At 50.5% G+C, this 16,987-nt stretch overlaps 1 protein-coding gene across 2 annotated transcripts in view; it reads right to left on the reverse strand.

The window, feature by feature from the left end:
• Positions 1-12,608, reverse strand: part of Kcnn3 (potassium calcium-activated channel subfamily N member 3) — a 156,043-nt gene extending 143,435 nt beyond the window's left edge. For both annotated transcript variants that reach the window (XR_015046700.1, XM_021158361.2), the window contains exon 1: positions 11,354-12,608. Coding sequence is in view for 1 of the 2 variants with exons in the window: in XM_021158361.2 (XP_021014020.1) it covers positions 11,354-12,301 (948 nt within the window). In the remaining variant the exon portion in view is untranslated. The remainder of the gene's footprint in view (positions 1-11,353) is intronic.
• Between the last annotated feature and the right edge of the window lie 4,379 nt (positions 12,609-16,987).

A 16,987-nucleotide genomic window follows, 5' to 3' on the forward strand; every position in this document is an offset into this window, starting at 1 on the left:
TCCTACTGGCTCTGCTATTGTTTCCAAGGAAGAGAGAGGAAGCATCTGCTTCAAGACTGTGGCGTACCCTCCCAAGCTTCGGGAACAGAAACATTGTCTATGATGTCACCTGCCCATGATGAAACCCTCCCGACTCAGCCTACATCCAAGTCTGACTCCCTGCTCCCGCCCATTCACTCCCAAAGGATCTCAGGATTCTTGATAACAGTCTGGACCAAGGAGGAGTGGGAACCACGGGCCAACAAAGGCCACGGACTCTCAGGACAGACATCAAAGGCAAAAGTCACCACTGCCAAGAACCAGAGCCCTAAGAGGCCATGCCTGTCCAGCTTGCCTGCTCACATTCTCCTTGCCATCCTGGACATGAGACCCAGTGCCTTGAATATGTCAGGTAAACAACAGACCAGTGACTTACATCCCCAGCCTCACCCACTTCTAGTCCACTGCTACCCTCAACAACAAGAATTAAAAATCCCATCTTCCGTGACTGGAGAGATGGCTGGCTCAATCAATGGTTGGAAGCACTGGCTGCTCTTCCAGAGAACCAGGGTTCAATTCCCAGCACCCACATGGCAGCTCCCAACTGTCTGTAACTCCAGTTCCAGTGGATCTGATACCCTCACACAGATATATATGCAGGCAAAACACCAGTGCATATAAAATAAAAATAAATCATAAAAATAGGCATTAAAAATAAATTTTAAAAATCCTACCTTCTGCTCTGCAAAGCCAGCCAGCTCAGCAATCAGTTACTGCTGCCAGGCTGGGAAAGCATAAGCACTTTTTGCTTTGTTTTTTGTTTTGTTTTGTTTTGTTTTGTTTTGTTGTTTTTTTGAGACCAGGTCTCTCTGTGTAGTCCTGGCTGTCCTAGAACTCACTCTGTAGACCAGGCTGGCCTCGAACTCAGAAATCTGCCTGCCTCTGTTTCCCACATAAGTACTTTTAAGAAGAGATGGCAAAGCTGGAGAGATAGCTTAACAGTTAAGGGCACTGACTGCTCTTCCAGAGGTCCTGAGTTCAATTCTCACAATAGATAGATAGATAGATAGATAGATAGATAGATAGATAGATAGATAGATAGATACATACATACATACATACATACATACATAGGTAGATTTGTAGCTAGATACGTAGATAGATACAGATACCTACATAGGTAGATACAGAGATAGATACATAGATAGATGAGATGGCAGAGAGTAGTGGTAAGGAGAGACCCCAGACAGAGCTGGCTCTAATCCTCTAGGTCACAGATTTTCCCCTCCTGGCACCTAGATTGCCTGGAGAAGGGTAGGAGAACGGGAAAGAAAGAAAGGACAAAACCCAGAATCCCTGGGTTCCTGCTGTACCCTGCTTCTTACAATGCTCCAGTGCTCTTAGCTAACTCACATAACTTCTCTGGACCTTGGGGTCCTGACCGGTGTTTCATGCCCTGTCTTCCTCATGGAAGTGGGCCCTGTGCAGGAGTCATGCCCACCCAGGTTGGTGGAGCTTGGTCGTTCCAGGCAGGTATGATGCTACCTAAGGCAGAAATGTCCCCAGCTATCCCTAGAGAAAGCTTGTTAGGGTCCTCTTTCTTCCCAATGGCCTCCAGGTCCGAGCCCCTCCTGACACAGTGGCCTAAACCATGGCATCACTCTCACACTCTCAACATGAGAAAGCACGGCACCTCTGTGCAAGATCTGTGTGAAAAGTTAACATCTCACCCGCCGGAAGTCAGAATAGATTAAAAAACAAAAAAATCTGTTAACATCAGAAACCTCACAAAGGAGAGAAGGCCCAGGAAAAAAAAAAAAAAAAAAAAAAGCCCTGCTAGTAAAACCTCGCTGGAATGTGGGCAGGTGGCAGCTCAGGCGAAGGTGTGAGGAGGAACCGCCAGCCTGGGAGAGGTGTCAGCCAGCCACTGCGCTGGCCACTTACTCAACTGTCACCAAATGAGAGTCTCACTGGGCCAGTGAATGTCAGTATTCCCATTTACAAATGGGGAAACTGAAGCTCAGAGAGGTTGAGTCATGGACCTTAGGGTGACTCAGCAGTAAGGGTAGGCCATAGTTAGAACCCAGAGCAGTCCTGACTCCCCTCAGCCTTCTCCGGTCCCAAGCTCCTCACTAGGAAAGGGCTCTGGAGATCAGATGGTCTTCCAGCCTCCTCCCTCTTTGCTGGGTGACCCTCTGTGCAAGGTGCTCATTGTTACAGACTTGTCCAGGCTAAACCCCGAATAACTAGCCTTGAACATGCTAGGTGGGAGAGGAAGAACCTGTAGCTCTAACGTTCAAGCGCCAGCCCATTCAGCAACAAGCTTGCCCCAAGCTTCGTCTAAGCCAATGTTCATGCTCAGTTGACATCTGAGCGGCCTTCTTGTCCTTTAAGAAAAATGCCCATCGACCTGACGCCACAACAAGAGATGCTAATCTGCATATTGTTTCACACATCTTCTGCCTGAATCACCAAGGCTCTGTTCAGAATGTAAATCAAGTAGTTTGGGATTGGGACTTGGGATGGGAGGAACTGCTTCCTCCCCAGCAAGCCCAGGTTCCCTGGCATAGCTTCCACCACCCAATTACTGCTGGTGCCCCCTGGTGCCTGGCTAGTAACATGGCCTTAGTGTTAAGCAGGGTAAAAGAGGCAGAGGAACCTTTTTTTTTTTTAAGAAAAATTTCTGAGACAGGGTTTTTCTGTGTAGAGCTGGTTGTCCTGGAACTCACTCTGTAGACCAGGCTGGCCTCGAACGCAGAAATCCGCCTGCCTCTGCCTCCCGAGTGCTGGGATTAAAGGCGTGTGCCACCACGACCGGCTGGAACCTTTTAAGTTATACAAAGTATCCCTGTCTCAGGTCTTGAAGGGAAACTGTGTTTTCCTGATGGAACTTTCTGCAAGATGTAGCAGTCTTCACTTGCCTGGATCTGCCTCTGGGCTGGTTCCTGCCCTAGAGTCCCAAGCTCTCAATCTCATTCTGCTTGATCATCATGTGTCCCCCTGACCTTCCTCTCAGCCTCTGGCCTGGCCCCATGGGTCTATTTTTGTGCTCTCTCCACCTGTCCGATTTGAATGCCTACACCCAATTAGCTATGCCCAGGCCACAGACTGCCAACCCTGAGTATACTCATGATAGGAGACTCTAGAAGGCCAGGCCAAGCCACCATGAGAGTCCCACCTTCCCAAGAGTAGCCCTCCCTCTCATTACACACTGAGACCTATCAGCAGTAACACTGGGTGGCTTGGCCATTTTTCTTGAGAATGAGGGCAAGGTCCCGTGTGCTCAACTCTTCAGGAGTCCTTTCTCCTAACCTGAAGCCCATCTTCTCTTCTCCACAACCACCTGGAAAGCATACACAGGGGGCATGTGTACTTGTGTCCCTCCAGGCTCAGTCCTCCAAGCAGCATCTAATAAAAGCAACATCTGGCAGCTGCTGAGGTTCAATGCACGCCCAGCTCAGTGCTGCACTGCAGGGTACTCACTAGGCTAGGTACTACAATACAGACAGAAGTATTGAGTGCTACGGACTGTGCTTCAAAGAGGGATGCTGCGTGCTATGGTACAGGGAAGGATTCTAGATGTTATATTGCAGGGAAAGGTGTTGAGTCCTATGATCTAAGGAGGGCTTGGAGTTCCTTCTTCCCATATGAAGAAACAGGGTTCAGCAAATTCCCCACCACAGGTATGCCACAGAGTTAAGAAATAAACTTAGATGCCAACCCCTTAGCTACCATACTAGGCCATCCGTAACAGGTAAGATCATATTTGAGGGGGAAAAGAGCATTGGATCTTTAGAGTTCCTGGCAACTCACTATTAAGTCAATCACTGAACCCACATCCCTGGCAGGAGTGTTTTGATCCCTGCTCAGAAACTCTCAGGAGAAGCACAGCCCCCATAACTCTCACAATCTTCTCTTTCCTCCCATCTGCCCTTGCATGCACATCCTGGGGCATCTTCAAGATATCTGCATAGATTGCATTTCCCACACACTTTATCCTCTATCCCCCTGTCCTACAGAAATGAGTCTCTCTTTCCACAATGGTTCATCTGACCCTTCAGTAACTACCCCACCTTCTACAGAGAGCCTCCAGCAGGGCTAGCCCAAGTTCCTCTCCCCCTCGTAGTGTCTCCAAGCACCAATGCCCTAAACTGCCCAACCTGGATAATGTTGTCTGGCCTTCTGACTGCCTGAGAGACACGTCTAGTGAGCATGGATTTGAGAACAATGGCTCAGACAGTCCTGGGAACAAGGACAAGACCTGGAGGCAGAAAAAGAGCTCAGCTCTCAGGTTTAAGTGAGCTAAGAACAATCGCAAGAAGCACCGAGTACCAGCACCTCCTTGGGGCGCCATAAAGGCAAAGACAAACCCTTTCCAGCACCAGCTATACTGATGGCACAGAGAGCGGGGGAAGGGGGGGATCCAGAAGGAAGAAAATTCTAGAATAGCAATGGAAAAGCCCTCAGAGACTTCCTCACTCAGTTCCCAGCTTTCTGGTTTGGAAATAAATAAATGAAATGAAAGTTAAAATAAAGCTTGTAGTGCACCTCAGCTCTGAGCTTCTAGAACCATCTAAGAAGGGGGTCTGATGGCTCGATCTTCTCAGCTGGAAAGTACTGTTGGTTGTAATGATCCTGAGCCACTGTGGGGACCATGCGAAACGGCAGCTGGACTATGCCTGCGAGATACACCATGCTGATCCCCTACTCCCCATTACCACCTCAACAGCTAGCACTAGAAAGGAAGGAGAAAATTAAAAGAAGATCCAGGCAGGAGGGAACAAGGTAAGCCAGCTAGTTCAGGGGGCGGGGGGGGGGGGGGCACAGTGGCTTGGGGGCAGGGCAATGGTGCTGTGGTAGGTACCTACAGCAAACCTATACGAAGAGAGCTCACTTTCCCTGTAACCCCCACAACTACTTCTTCACAATTTATTCACAGTTACCCTGACAGTGGATGGCCACATCCCCACAGAGGAAACATCTCTGGGACCCACCATGGGCCTACCCTCCACCATGGGCCTACCCTCCACCTCAATGAACAGGCTGCCTGCCCCCAGGAAGCTGCTTGCACTACAGATCCTTTGGTCTGGGTCCCTGGACCAACCGCTCCCATCCCAATCACATTCTGCCTATGTCTTGGCCAAGCTTCTTCTAGCCCAACATTTTGTATCTCTGGTCTCTGGCCCATCGATTTTGATCTGTTTCTTCCAAGAATATATCAGAGGCTGGAGGGGTGCTGAACCAGGAGGATGGTTCCGTCAGCAAAACACCTTCCATGCAAGCACAAGGGTCTGAGTTCAATCTCTAGTGTCCATATAAAAACTAGGATACAGGGGTAGATGGGATAGGGTGAGAGCAGAGACAAGAGCCCTTGAGCTCATAGGCCAGACACGCTAGCTCAATCAGTGAGCTCCAGGTTCAGGGAGAGACCCTGTCACAATAAGAAAAGATGCCAGACACCGTCCTCTGACTTCCACATGCACACATGTTATATGCACATGTACATATAATACAGCAAATGCAGAGAGAATGCAAGCAATCTAAAAGGACAAAACCAAAACAGAGTATAAGCAATCTGAGCTGGGGAGATTCCTCAGCAGACTGTTTACCTAATAAATAGGTGCAAGGTTCTGCACTGAAATTCCAAACTGGAAACATATATGCACGCGCGTGCGGGCACACACAAATACACACACACACACACACACACACAAGGAATATAAGCAAGGCCTCCAGCAGCAGGCACAGAAACTTAGAGTCAAAAGGGCAGGATTCTTATCTCAGTACCACGCCCACTGGCAGTGTTAGCTTAGTGAGTGATTTCATCTGCATAGGATGCCTCCAGCACCACCTACTTCTGGGACTCTTGGGTGTAAAGTCATCCAGTTCTTAAGAAAAAGGTCCTCGCCTTCCCTCAGCTGTCACTCAGCAGCAATTCACGCAGGAGCAGTGTGGGGCAGAAAGAAACAGTGTGGTCCCTGCCCCCAGCCTCTCCCCTGCCTCCCGAGCACCTGGGGGTGGAATGACAAGGGGAGGGGGCCTTGAAAACCCATTAGCCTCCTCCGGACTTTCCACACAAGAAAAGGCACTCGACTTTTCCTCCCCACGGCTCCTGAGAGCGAGCAGTCATAGAATTACCAACCCTCATTATTTAAAGAGGAACTGATGGCTTTCTCTCATTCTCTCTCTCTCTCTCTCTCTCTCTCTCTCTCTCTCTCTCTCTCTCTCTCTCTCTCTCTCTCTCTCTCTCTCTCTCTCTCTCTTCCCCCCCCCTTTGGAGTTTTGAGAGAAAAACAACTACACAGCGAATGCTCTGGTGGTCCTGTCATGGCGCAAAGAAAGGGGATATTGTGTCAGTACAGTACAGCCGCCCCTCACAACACACACACACACACACACACACACACACACTTCCCCCCAGTGTGCTTCCTAAGTAACTGGCATGCAACTAGAGCTCTCTGTTCTGATTTTACATTTGCCTTGGAGCCTGAGTCACAACACAGGTTACTCCAATTTTCTTCTGTTTTTCTCTACCTAATTTTTTTAAGGGAATCTTTTGAGGATGGCCTCATACATCCTCCTTCCTGGAAGCTAAATAAGGGAATCAAAGGCCATGGAGTGGCTTTCTAATTAGCTTATTCGGAAGACCAATGCCCAGCCATTGTCCCAGTGCCCAGTGCTGCCTGTGGGGAAGGGAAGTCTGGAAGCCCTGTGGAGCCTGTCCCCAGGACAGTTATAAACAGTGGGTGACATGGGAAGGAAAGTAGGTGACAAGTTACTGGTAATCCTATAGGTTACCAAGATCTGACTCATTGGTTCACTGTCCACAAGGAATATAAATAAAGGGTCACCATGGGTGCAGTGTTGTGGCTGTCTCACACTATCAGATCTGCTTGTCTTCCCCAGGGCAGGCATGGTCAGTATGCCCTGTGACAATTAAAATGCAGGCCTGGGGCCCTTGGCTGCTGGCTCTCAGGGTCCTGCAGCCAAAGTGCTTTACTGAGTCTTCTGCCTTCATATCCTCAGAGGACATCCTTCAGGAGGTGCACACCAGGGTCTGACCTATGTCTACCTCCCCAGCATGCCTGAAATCATAGTTACTGGTGCCCCCCAAAATCCTCCAGAAATACATGCTCCAGCAAACAGTAACCTAACCTCAGAAGGCCCCAAAAAGACAAGCAGGGTCCTTCATCCTGTGTACCCTGGCTACCACTCTGTCCCCGTGCAACTAAGGCCTCCATTCCCAGGAAGGCAGAGGATTGGGACAGAGATGCATCTCGGATGCTAGAGACATGCTTGGTAGAGTGTTTACCTACGGTGTGAAGCTGCGGCTACCACTTCCCCACACACACCCTACAAAGACCAAAAATAAAAGCCTAGAATACTATCCATCATTCCAGCTGAAGGCTGGGGGGACTTTATGATATCTGCATGGCCAGCAAAGAGCTAGGCAACAAATTGGCCCAGGCCTAGAAGCCACCATTCTCTGGAGAGTATGCAGTAGGGACCTCCTTTAGCTGCTCAGTAGACCTAGCTCAGGGTGGCGGCCCAGTTGGTGGTCTAAAGAAGGAACAGTAACAGGAAGTGAGGAGAATGTACCCAAGGGAGCAGATAGGGACTTCTGTATCTGTGACGGCTTCATCCTAGCAACAGGTCAAGCTGGGGGTATCAGAAAGGAACAGGACAGGAAGTCTGATTGGGCAGGCAGGAGTGGCAAGGGGGCAGAGGTAAGGCTGAGATGGGTCTCTAGGCCAGCAGTGGAGAGCTATGGAGGCTGTACAAAATCTGTGGAAACAGACAGCTACCCTGCTGCCCAGACAGAGGAAGCTGCCACAGGCTGAGGCCTGATGTCCTGTCAGGGTGTTAAGGAGGAGAAAGCAGGCCAGGTTACCCCTAACTCTTTGGATCTAGTAGAGAATTACTGACAGCTTAAGGTAAAAGGGCTACATGGGCCAAACCAGCTCCAGAAAAAAGTAAAGAACACAGTCAGAAAAAAAAAAAAAAAGAAAAAAAAAAAAAAAACTAAATCCCCATCCCCTAACCCTGTTAGACTCTAACAGTTAGAGGGAGCCATAGGCAGAGGCAGGATCATCAAGACTTCCAAACAGGATCTTGAGAATCAGCCCTCTCCTGTTGTCTAAGTTTCCAAAGAGGAAGCCCACCTACTAAAGGAAGGAAGGTGAGGGAGGATGAGAAGGGGAGGGAAGAACGGGAGGAGCAAGAGAAGGGAGGGAGGGAGGGATAAACCAGAGCCTCCATTCAGCTCAGAGACAGCCTTGCACCTTTAGGGGTCCACAACACCCCCCCAATCAGGTTTCCACCTCCTTTCTCAGTGGAACTTCCTTCCCTCCAGTGTCATCGCCTACAGCCTGTGAGGGTGGGAGCTGGGAAGCACTTTGTCCCCATTTCTCAACCTCTTCACGCTGGCTCCCTTTTGCATCACCTTTGAGCACACTCAGGGTATCTGCCCCATTGCTTTTCTCCCAGACCCCTGGACCTGCATTCATCATGCAATGAATGACTCTCCCAGCAGCAGGTATGGTAGGTGGAGCGGGTAGGTACGGCCTCACGAGATAAAGCAGAGAAGTTCAGAGTTAGCTAAGGCCCAGGGCTGCAGGCCATCAGTCACTCAGAGAAAAAGGAACCTGTCCCTCACCAGGGCTTTTAAATAGAAATGGCCATCGTAGGTACCCAAAATGACTGGTCACCTAGTCTATCCTCGGGCTTCCAGAATCATCAGCAAAGACAGGCAGGCACACAAGAATCCTAGCAAAGGAAAGTCCCTCGTCCACCCTGAGTGTCTCTGGACTCTTCTGTCACAGAGCCCATCCCCCTGTACCCCAAAGCTGGGGAGCTGACACCTCTCCCCAACAGCTGCCTCATGTGTAAAGACAGTCTCCAACGAGACCCAGATTCCTTGTAGAACTTTTCTCCTCTGTCCCCGAGTCTTACTTTCCATCTAATTACAGAGAAAGAAGGTGTCTCTCTCCTCAGTCATCACAGACAGCCACAGCCGACCCCTCTTACATGAGCAGACGCTCTGGGGGGCCTTCACCTCATCTGACTCAGTCTCCCCACCAGAAAGCTGGAAGCAGCCTTGCAGGGTATCCTGACGTCCAAGAATCACACAGCCAGCAGTGACAGAGCTGTTGTAACTCCAGATTTGGTCCTATTCTTTGATATGACCCTCTTTGCCTCCGAGGTTGATAGGGACATTTGCCTCACTAAATAAACATTTTGTTGTTTCAATCCCATCCCCGAGGTACACAGGAAGTGGCCACCTCACTGACTGAGGCACGCAGGAGCTTCCTGGTCACTGTCCCTCAGTGTCATTGCCACCAGAGAATCAACGACTTAGGAGTGGAGGAAGCATACACCTCGGGTGATCTCACCCAGTCAACACTTACAGCCTCCCGGCCCGGGAAAACCTCTCTCCATGAGTACTCCATCAGAGAAAATATTCATCCCTGCCCGGTGACACCCTACCCCCAAAACACATTCAGACAAATGATCATGGACCCCACACTCAGAACCGGACACAGCCACTGACTCCTAGAAAAGCCATTTCCTTAACAGCCGCCATGGGGGCCACTGAAAAGAACATGCTAGCACCATGCCACACCTCCGGGATGTGGGCTTCCACGGATTCCCCCTAACAAGCGTTCCTAATTCCCAGGGGGGTGGTTGCCAGCCCATCTCCTAAGCAGAGCACACAGCAAGAGAGGCAGCTCTAAGAAGGCAGGGAACAGAGGGACCTGCAGCCTCCCAGGCTCTCATTACAGGGAATGACTAAGTGAGCTGGGCTTCCAGGGGAAACCCCACTCTGCTCATGGAGAGGTCTGTTCATACAGGAGCTATTTAGACTGAGGCAGCTTCCAAGTGCTCTGGCTTGGGCAGTCCCTGCAAAGCAGCAGGTCCCTGGAGGACTCTCTGCTGGGAAGTCTGGGCTCTGTCCATGCAGGTTACCTGACAAGGAGCACTGCCCACATCAGGTTAAAGGGAGACTCTGGGAATGGGGGAAATCTGATCAGCACCTCCCAGGTTTTTGTGACTAGATCTCTACAAGGAATGTGACAGTCTCCAGCAGCTGTGCGCTGCCTGAAACAGGCTCTATTTGAAACCTCCAACAGCTGAGCCCCTCCCAGCTACCCGCCAGCCAGCCCAGCCACCCCTTGTCCAAAATGACAAACAAAATACAGAAATCCACAGAACAAGCAGGCACTCACACGAGTACACATATACACATGCAAACACCAGCAAACTGGGGCCAAGCGGTACAGTAGGGGAAACCGTTTGCCCAACAATTCCCTGCACCTCCAAGCCTTCTGTCATGCAGCTTCCTGGCAAATGCAGCATTGACAAAAACCCACCTTCCTCGACCTCCTTCCCCTCTGGGAAGGAAGCCCTCTCCTCCAACTGAAAGGCTAGAGCAATGGAGCGTCCCCCACCCCACCCCACCCCCAAGACAGTGCCTTGTGCCTGCCGTTCTCCATCCAACGTGCACACACACGTACACTCATCTTTATTTATCCCAAGGAGAAGGAGTTAGGGTGGGAGGGAAGAACCAGGACTAAGCTGGGGTGCTGACTCCGCGGTGACCTGCCGGGGAAGCCCTGTCATCCCATCCTAAGGAGAGGCGCTCCCCATTCCCCGAGTGATGGCAAGGCGGTGCCCATGCTCTGCCTGGGTAACACCTGTAGCCATTTTTATCGGGGCATGTTTACAAGGCAGCGGCAGGTTTATTCTGAGTCCTCTTTCCTGAGGGAAGAGACTGCTGATTTCCTCCACCTATATTTTTAACCCGGTGCCCTTGGGAGAGACTCGGGAACATCTCCATTTTACCCTGGAGTCTCTCTGGGAAGAGAAGGGAAATAGAAACTTGGGAAGGGGGGAGAGCTGGGGAACGGTACAGGATCCCCACCCCCACCCAGACATTTATTTCTTTTTTATCTGGGGGGGGGTGGGAATGGAGTGGAGCAGGGAGGGGAGGCGAGGAGGGAAGTAGCAGGAACTGGCAAACACATCAAGGCAGAGTGTAATTAATTGGTGCGTTAAGCTGCTGGGTTATGCTTTAGTACGCGTGAGCCCGGAGGAAGAGAGCGATTTCTCAGAAGGGATTCTTTAATCCTCCAAACACAGAGTCTGCACATTAGACACAGTGTGTGGGGATGTCCCCACAAAGGGAAGCAAGAAAGGAATTCTCACAGGACCATGGAAGAAAAACATGGGAAGTTAGGAAATCTCTCAATCTCTCTCTCTCTCTCTCTCTCTCTCTCTCTCTCTCTCTCTCTCTCTCTCTCTCTCTCTCTCTCTCTCTCTCTCTCCTCTACATACTCCTTTTGTTGAATGTATAAAGAGAAACCACAGTCCCTACCTTTGAGTACAAACCCCAAGACAGTTCGGTCTCTATCACCATAACAACAATTCCAAACATCCCAAAAATCAGAGCATAGTCACTCAGTCGCTTTCTCTTTTCAAACAGGGCCCTCCTGTGTCCCAGCTTATAGCCAATGTTTTGGTTTTTCCGCTTGTTGGCTTTGGGGAAGGTGGTGCTGCCAGCCGTGGTGCCGGCATGCTGGTGGTTGTGGGTAGCGTTGGGGTGATGGAGCAGAGTCTGGTGGGCATGGTTATCCTCCCTGGAGGAGATGATAATCTCTGGGGGGTTGCTGGGACTGAAGAGCTGGAGGGGTTGGCCCTCAGGCTCGGCCTCGATAAGGTTTCTCCGAGAGGCGCTGAGGCGGCTCAGGGGCTTCATGACCCCACCGCTGTATTTGCAGGAGCTCATAGCTATCTCCGTGAAGGGATTGCTGTCCCGCCGGTGCACCAGGGGGCTGGCCTGCCGGTGCCGGCTGCCTCCACCGGGCCCACTTGTGGCTGTGGAACTTGGAGAGTGGCCAAGCAAGTGGTCATTGAGATTTAGCTGGCTGCCTTGCCTGGAGGAAGGGTGGAGGATGGCGGTAGAGTTGGCTGAAGTGGGGGCCCTGAACGCCGTGGGAGAAGAGTGCAACAGACCAGGATGGACAAGCTGGCTCTGGAGTTGGGCAAGCTGAGGCAGGGGGTGCAGTGGAGCCTGCTGCGACTGCTGCTGCTGCTGCTGCTGCTGCTGCTGCTGCTGCTGCTGCTGCGACTGTTGCTGCTGAGGCTGCGGAGGCTGAGGCTGCAGCAAGGGTCCCGGAGGCTGCTGGGGGACTGCTGGTGGCGCTGGCGGTGGTGGCGGTTGCTGTTGCTGCTGTTGCTCGTCCCCAGAAGATGGACAGGGACACTTGGGGTCTTCATCCAGGTCCCCCACCCCCGAGTCATGGAAGTGCCCAGAAGTGTCCATCTTGGGGCCTGGCTGGGTTCCCTGCAGCACGACCCTCCACCCCAAAGCCACCCTTGTTCCAAAGATGACCTCAAAGAAAGCCAGGCATCCACGCTTCCCCACCAGAAGTGTCTTGGCTCCAGTCCTCTCTCTTTGGTTTGCTTCAGTTCTCTGGGGCTGCCACTCGAGTATGCATTGTATTGGGCGGGTAGAAAAGCCAGGAGAGGAGCCGGGGGAAGGAGGAAGGGGCGAAAAGAACTCTATTCTGAAGGCGGTCCTCTAGGAGTGTATGAAGCAGACTCAGCTTCACTCCTCGCTGGCTCAATAGCTTCGCTCTCCTCCTCCTGACACTGTTATATGGCAAGCCAAGCCCACTTATTAGCCAGCGGTTTCATTGGCTTGGCTTAACTCTCCAACCCCTCCAAACTCCGCCTCCCTCTCAGGCTCCGCCTCCAAGAAGGGGCCTGCCATCCTTCGCTCCTCGCCGGGTGGCAGCGCAACGAGGGCTGGGAACTGTAGTTTTTGCTCAAGACCACTACCACTCCAACCCCTCCACACTCCACCCGCGAGCTGAGCACCTGCCTTCTTTCCTCTGAAAGGTACGGTCAGGATACTGATGCCCACAGCAATCCCGCTGAATGTTGGCGCTGGGGCGGTGGAAGGAAGGGATCGAGAGCACCCTAAAGGGGAAGCTGTCACCATGCTGGGGAAACCGGGACCGGAGGACAAACGTTGATTAATAGCCAGTATCTGTACAGGTTGTTTCACACATTGGATTCTAGGTACATCTTCCAAAAGCCCAAGGGGATAGGGGCTGTGCTCGCATTTTACAAAGAAAATTAACACCGGGAGACATTGAGCATAAACCGGCAGAAGCGGAAGGGATCCACTCCTGACAGGGAGAAGCTCACCTACCTACCACTGTCAGAGCACCTGCGCTGTGTACAGGAGCCTCTGTTATTTCCAATCCTCACATCAACCCTATGAAGTGACGTCATCATCCTAAAAAAGAAATAAAAGAAGGAAAAAGGAAAGAAAAGAAGCCCACTCACACGCAGATAAGAAATATGGCTCTTGTCACCCAGCTTGTAATTAAAGGCACTAGGATTTGAGCAGAGATCAGCCTGAGTCCACCACTCTTCTTCCGCTGCCTAGATGCGCCCCCCCCCCCATGATCAACACACAGTGGCTGTTCAATAAATAGTATCCACATGATGGGTGGGAAAGGGCCAAACAGAATCTGTCAAGGAAGAGCCAACTTCCCCAAAGCAGGATGTTTTAGTAACCTGGATCCAGCCTCTTCCAGAACAGCTGGGTCTGGAGTCATCTCAGGGTCGATGAGGAAGACTGGAAATCCCAGTGGCTCCATGTCTGATCTGCCCCATGGGTCTCTGAGAGTCAGAGCTGGAAACAGCTGCTGGCTTCCCTGGTTCAGACTCCTCCTCATAAAGTATTTATTAGACTCCCACTGTGTGCAGAAGACTCTCCAAGGGGACAAGACCAGAGATGAATTTATTTCCATTTTTAATTGGGACAGCCTTAGCAATCGGAGGGGAGGAGAGTGTTATGATTTCCTCTGGGCACACCTGGGCTCTAAGGGGGAGCATCTTCCTGTCCACTTCCCAGCTCCCCACCATCCTCAGGCCTCTGTTCTGTGTCTCCCCGAGATAAGTGTGGAAGTGCCCACATGCAGATGCATGTGTGTGGTCACGCCCGTGCACAGGTATGAGCACACACTTGCTCACACACACATCATGCTTCCAGAGCTTTTCCCCTGAATAGCGAGCATCAAATCGCCATGCCAGGCAGCATGGTAGAGTTCCCACCAATGAGCTGAGTGCCCTCTGCATACCAGTCCTCAACTCTGCAGGCTGCTTGAAGACTGAGAGTAAAACTGCGTGCACCATAAACCACACCCTCAGCTACCTGATAATGACAATCAATCTTGCACAAGATTGCTATCAATGATGATGGAGCAATGTGTACACACACACACACATGCACGCATGTGCACACGCCCTGGTGCAAGCCAAGTGTCTCAGGCACATTTCCATCATCAGACAAGCCCCCAAGTCCCTACCTTACTTTCCAACATGGTCAGCCTGCCCAGTCCCTCTTCTCACCTGCCTCCTTCATTTCCCTCCCTCTTCAATCCCCAGAGTCAACAGTCTGACTCAAGGCTCCAGATCACATGATTAGGTTTAATGATCAAAAATAAATTAATACTAATACATTGTTAGAAGCAAAAATGTGCTGCTAGTACTAGAGTTTCATGACAGATATAGATTCTGTGCTGCGGAAAATTAATTTCTAGGCCTGGAAGTTTCTTTGCCCACTCTACCACAATAGGTTGTCTCCTGCCTCCACTAACCTTCCTGGGTCACAGCAGGATCCAAATAGGGCAGGTATGCCACTATCCTGGGTAGAACTGCTCTACAGCCAGAGCCCAGAGGTTCACCTGGGAGTGGTCTAAACTTGAAACTGATGCTCCCACCCTGGGTGCAGCAACTTTGTCCTGAGAAAAGGTAGATGGGGTGTACTTAAAGCTGGAGCACACGCATACAGTGGTTCACAAACAATCATAACTCTAATTCCAGGAGATCGGATGCCCTCTTCTGATCTCTGTGAGCAGTAAACATACACGGGTGCACACACATACCGGAGGGTGAGTCCTGACTGCCATGGATGGTCATTCAGCACAAATAAGATGCCCTTCGATCCACAGCTTCCTACTCTGTAAAATAAAAGAAATGAGGGTCTCCAGCTCCTGTGAGCCGATATATGGATCCTATCCCACCCTGACCCTCAGACATCCCACATCACCATACATAGCAACCTTGCCCCTCCACAGTATGCTGGGGCTGTGCAGTACTGGTTGGTTGGTTTGAGACAAGGTCTCAATGTAGCCCTGGCTGTCATGGGTCTTGATATATAAACCAAACTAGCTTCAAACTCACAAAGATAAACCTGCCTCTGCCTTCCAAGTTCTGGGATCAAAGGTGTGTGCCACCACACCCAGCAATATTGGTTTTTAAAAGCCCACTGTGACAGGTTGCCTGAACTCCAGTTCACCAGCGGCACAATGGCAACTTGAAGTCTTTTGTGGTGGGAATGTTTACCCACTGAATGTACAAATATGTCCTTCAGGGCTTGTTCCCCTCCCCCACCCCAAGTGGCTACTAAGTTTTTACCAGCTTGTAAGCATCTTTCCAACTGCTCTGAGCCATACTGCACCCAGTGTCTTCCCACTGCTGTTACATGTCCAAGTGTAAGAAACTCCCAGTGCCACCCCCTGAGCCCACGACCATGTCTATACACCACAACCCATGAGTTGAAAGCATCCTGAGACAGTTGAGACTGAGACGTTAGACAGGTTTTTAAGACTTGCCTATAAATAGTAATCAGTAATAAGTGGCATAACTAGGGCAGAGCACAGGTCTGTCCGTGTCCAATAGGCAACCCTTGAAGCTTACATTGTTTCTATAGAGAGGAGTTATAGTTACATGGGTGCCAAATAGCAACAACACAAATCTCAACAAGTAGCCAAGAAACTAGAGTTTGTTAAGACAAAAGAGGCTTCATGGGGCTGGAGAGATGGCTCAGAGGTTAAGCGCACTTGTTGCTTTTATAGAGGACCTGAGTTCAATCTCCAACACACACATACAGAGGTTCACAAACAATCATAACTCTAATTCCAGGAGATCGGATGCCCTCTTCTGATCTCTGTAAGCAGTAAACACACAGGGGTGCACACACATACACACAGGTGAAACACACACAAAAGTAAAGTGAATAAATCTAATAAATAAAATGTCTTTAAGAGAGAGGCATCATGGCAGCTGGAGAGGTGTCTCGGTGGTTACGAGCACTAGCTGCTCTTCTAGAAGACCAGGTTTGATTCCCAGCATCCACACAGCCTCACACAACCAGCTACAACTCCAGTTCCTTTGTATCTGATGCCCTCTTCTGGCCTCCCTTGGAACTGCATGCAATTGGTACAGAGCCATAAATTCAGGCAAAACACCTACCTACATAAAATAAAATTAAAATTAAAAAAATTCAAAGAGGCTTCAATGGAGGTGATAGGACTGGAGCCATCAAGTCATTACACTACCTAAAGTGAAAGGATGGCACATTGGCCTCTCCTGGCTGTAAAGATGAGGGGTTGCGATGGAGTGAATTTCTTACCTCAAAGAGTAGTAGAACATGGATGAGGTCAGAGTCCCCAGACTCAGGAAGGGTGGCCACGGGCCAAGCCGGCTCTGCTACAGGTGTGCTTTCAGTCTGCTCCGCCCTCTCTCCCAACTCACTCCTCACCACCTCCATCTTGAGCTTCAGTTTCACCAGGGTTGTGCCAACACCCACCTCTACATCTTAACTAACTCGGACCCTTCTGCTTGGCATGCCTTTCCCCATACCTCATCCAGCACACTGCTCCTTAACCTTCGAGGCATGACTTGAGGGCTTTTTGTTTGGAGTGGGGAGATATTGGTTTGTTGTTGTTGTTGTTGTTGTTGTTGTGTTTAGTTTTTGTGTTGTTTTTTTTTTGTTTTGTTTTGTTTTGTTTTGTTTTGTTTTTTCAGAAAAACCTTCCTCTCCTGAAATCCCCAATGCTAACCAGGGCCCTTCCTTCCCCTCTGCCTTTGGCTCCCTCACTAACATTGTCACCATCAAGCACTGCAACTCTCACTGCTTTATGTGCCCAAA

The sequence above is a fragment of the Mus caroli genome, unplaced genomic scaffold (genome assembly GCF_978045245.1).
Source record: "Mus caroli unplaced genomic scaffold, Mus_caroli_1 scaffold_3, whole genome shotgun sequence".
NCBI classification, from domain to species: Eukaryota; Metazoa; Chordata; class Mammalia; order Rodentia; family Muridae; genus Mus; species Mus caroli.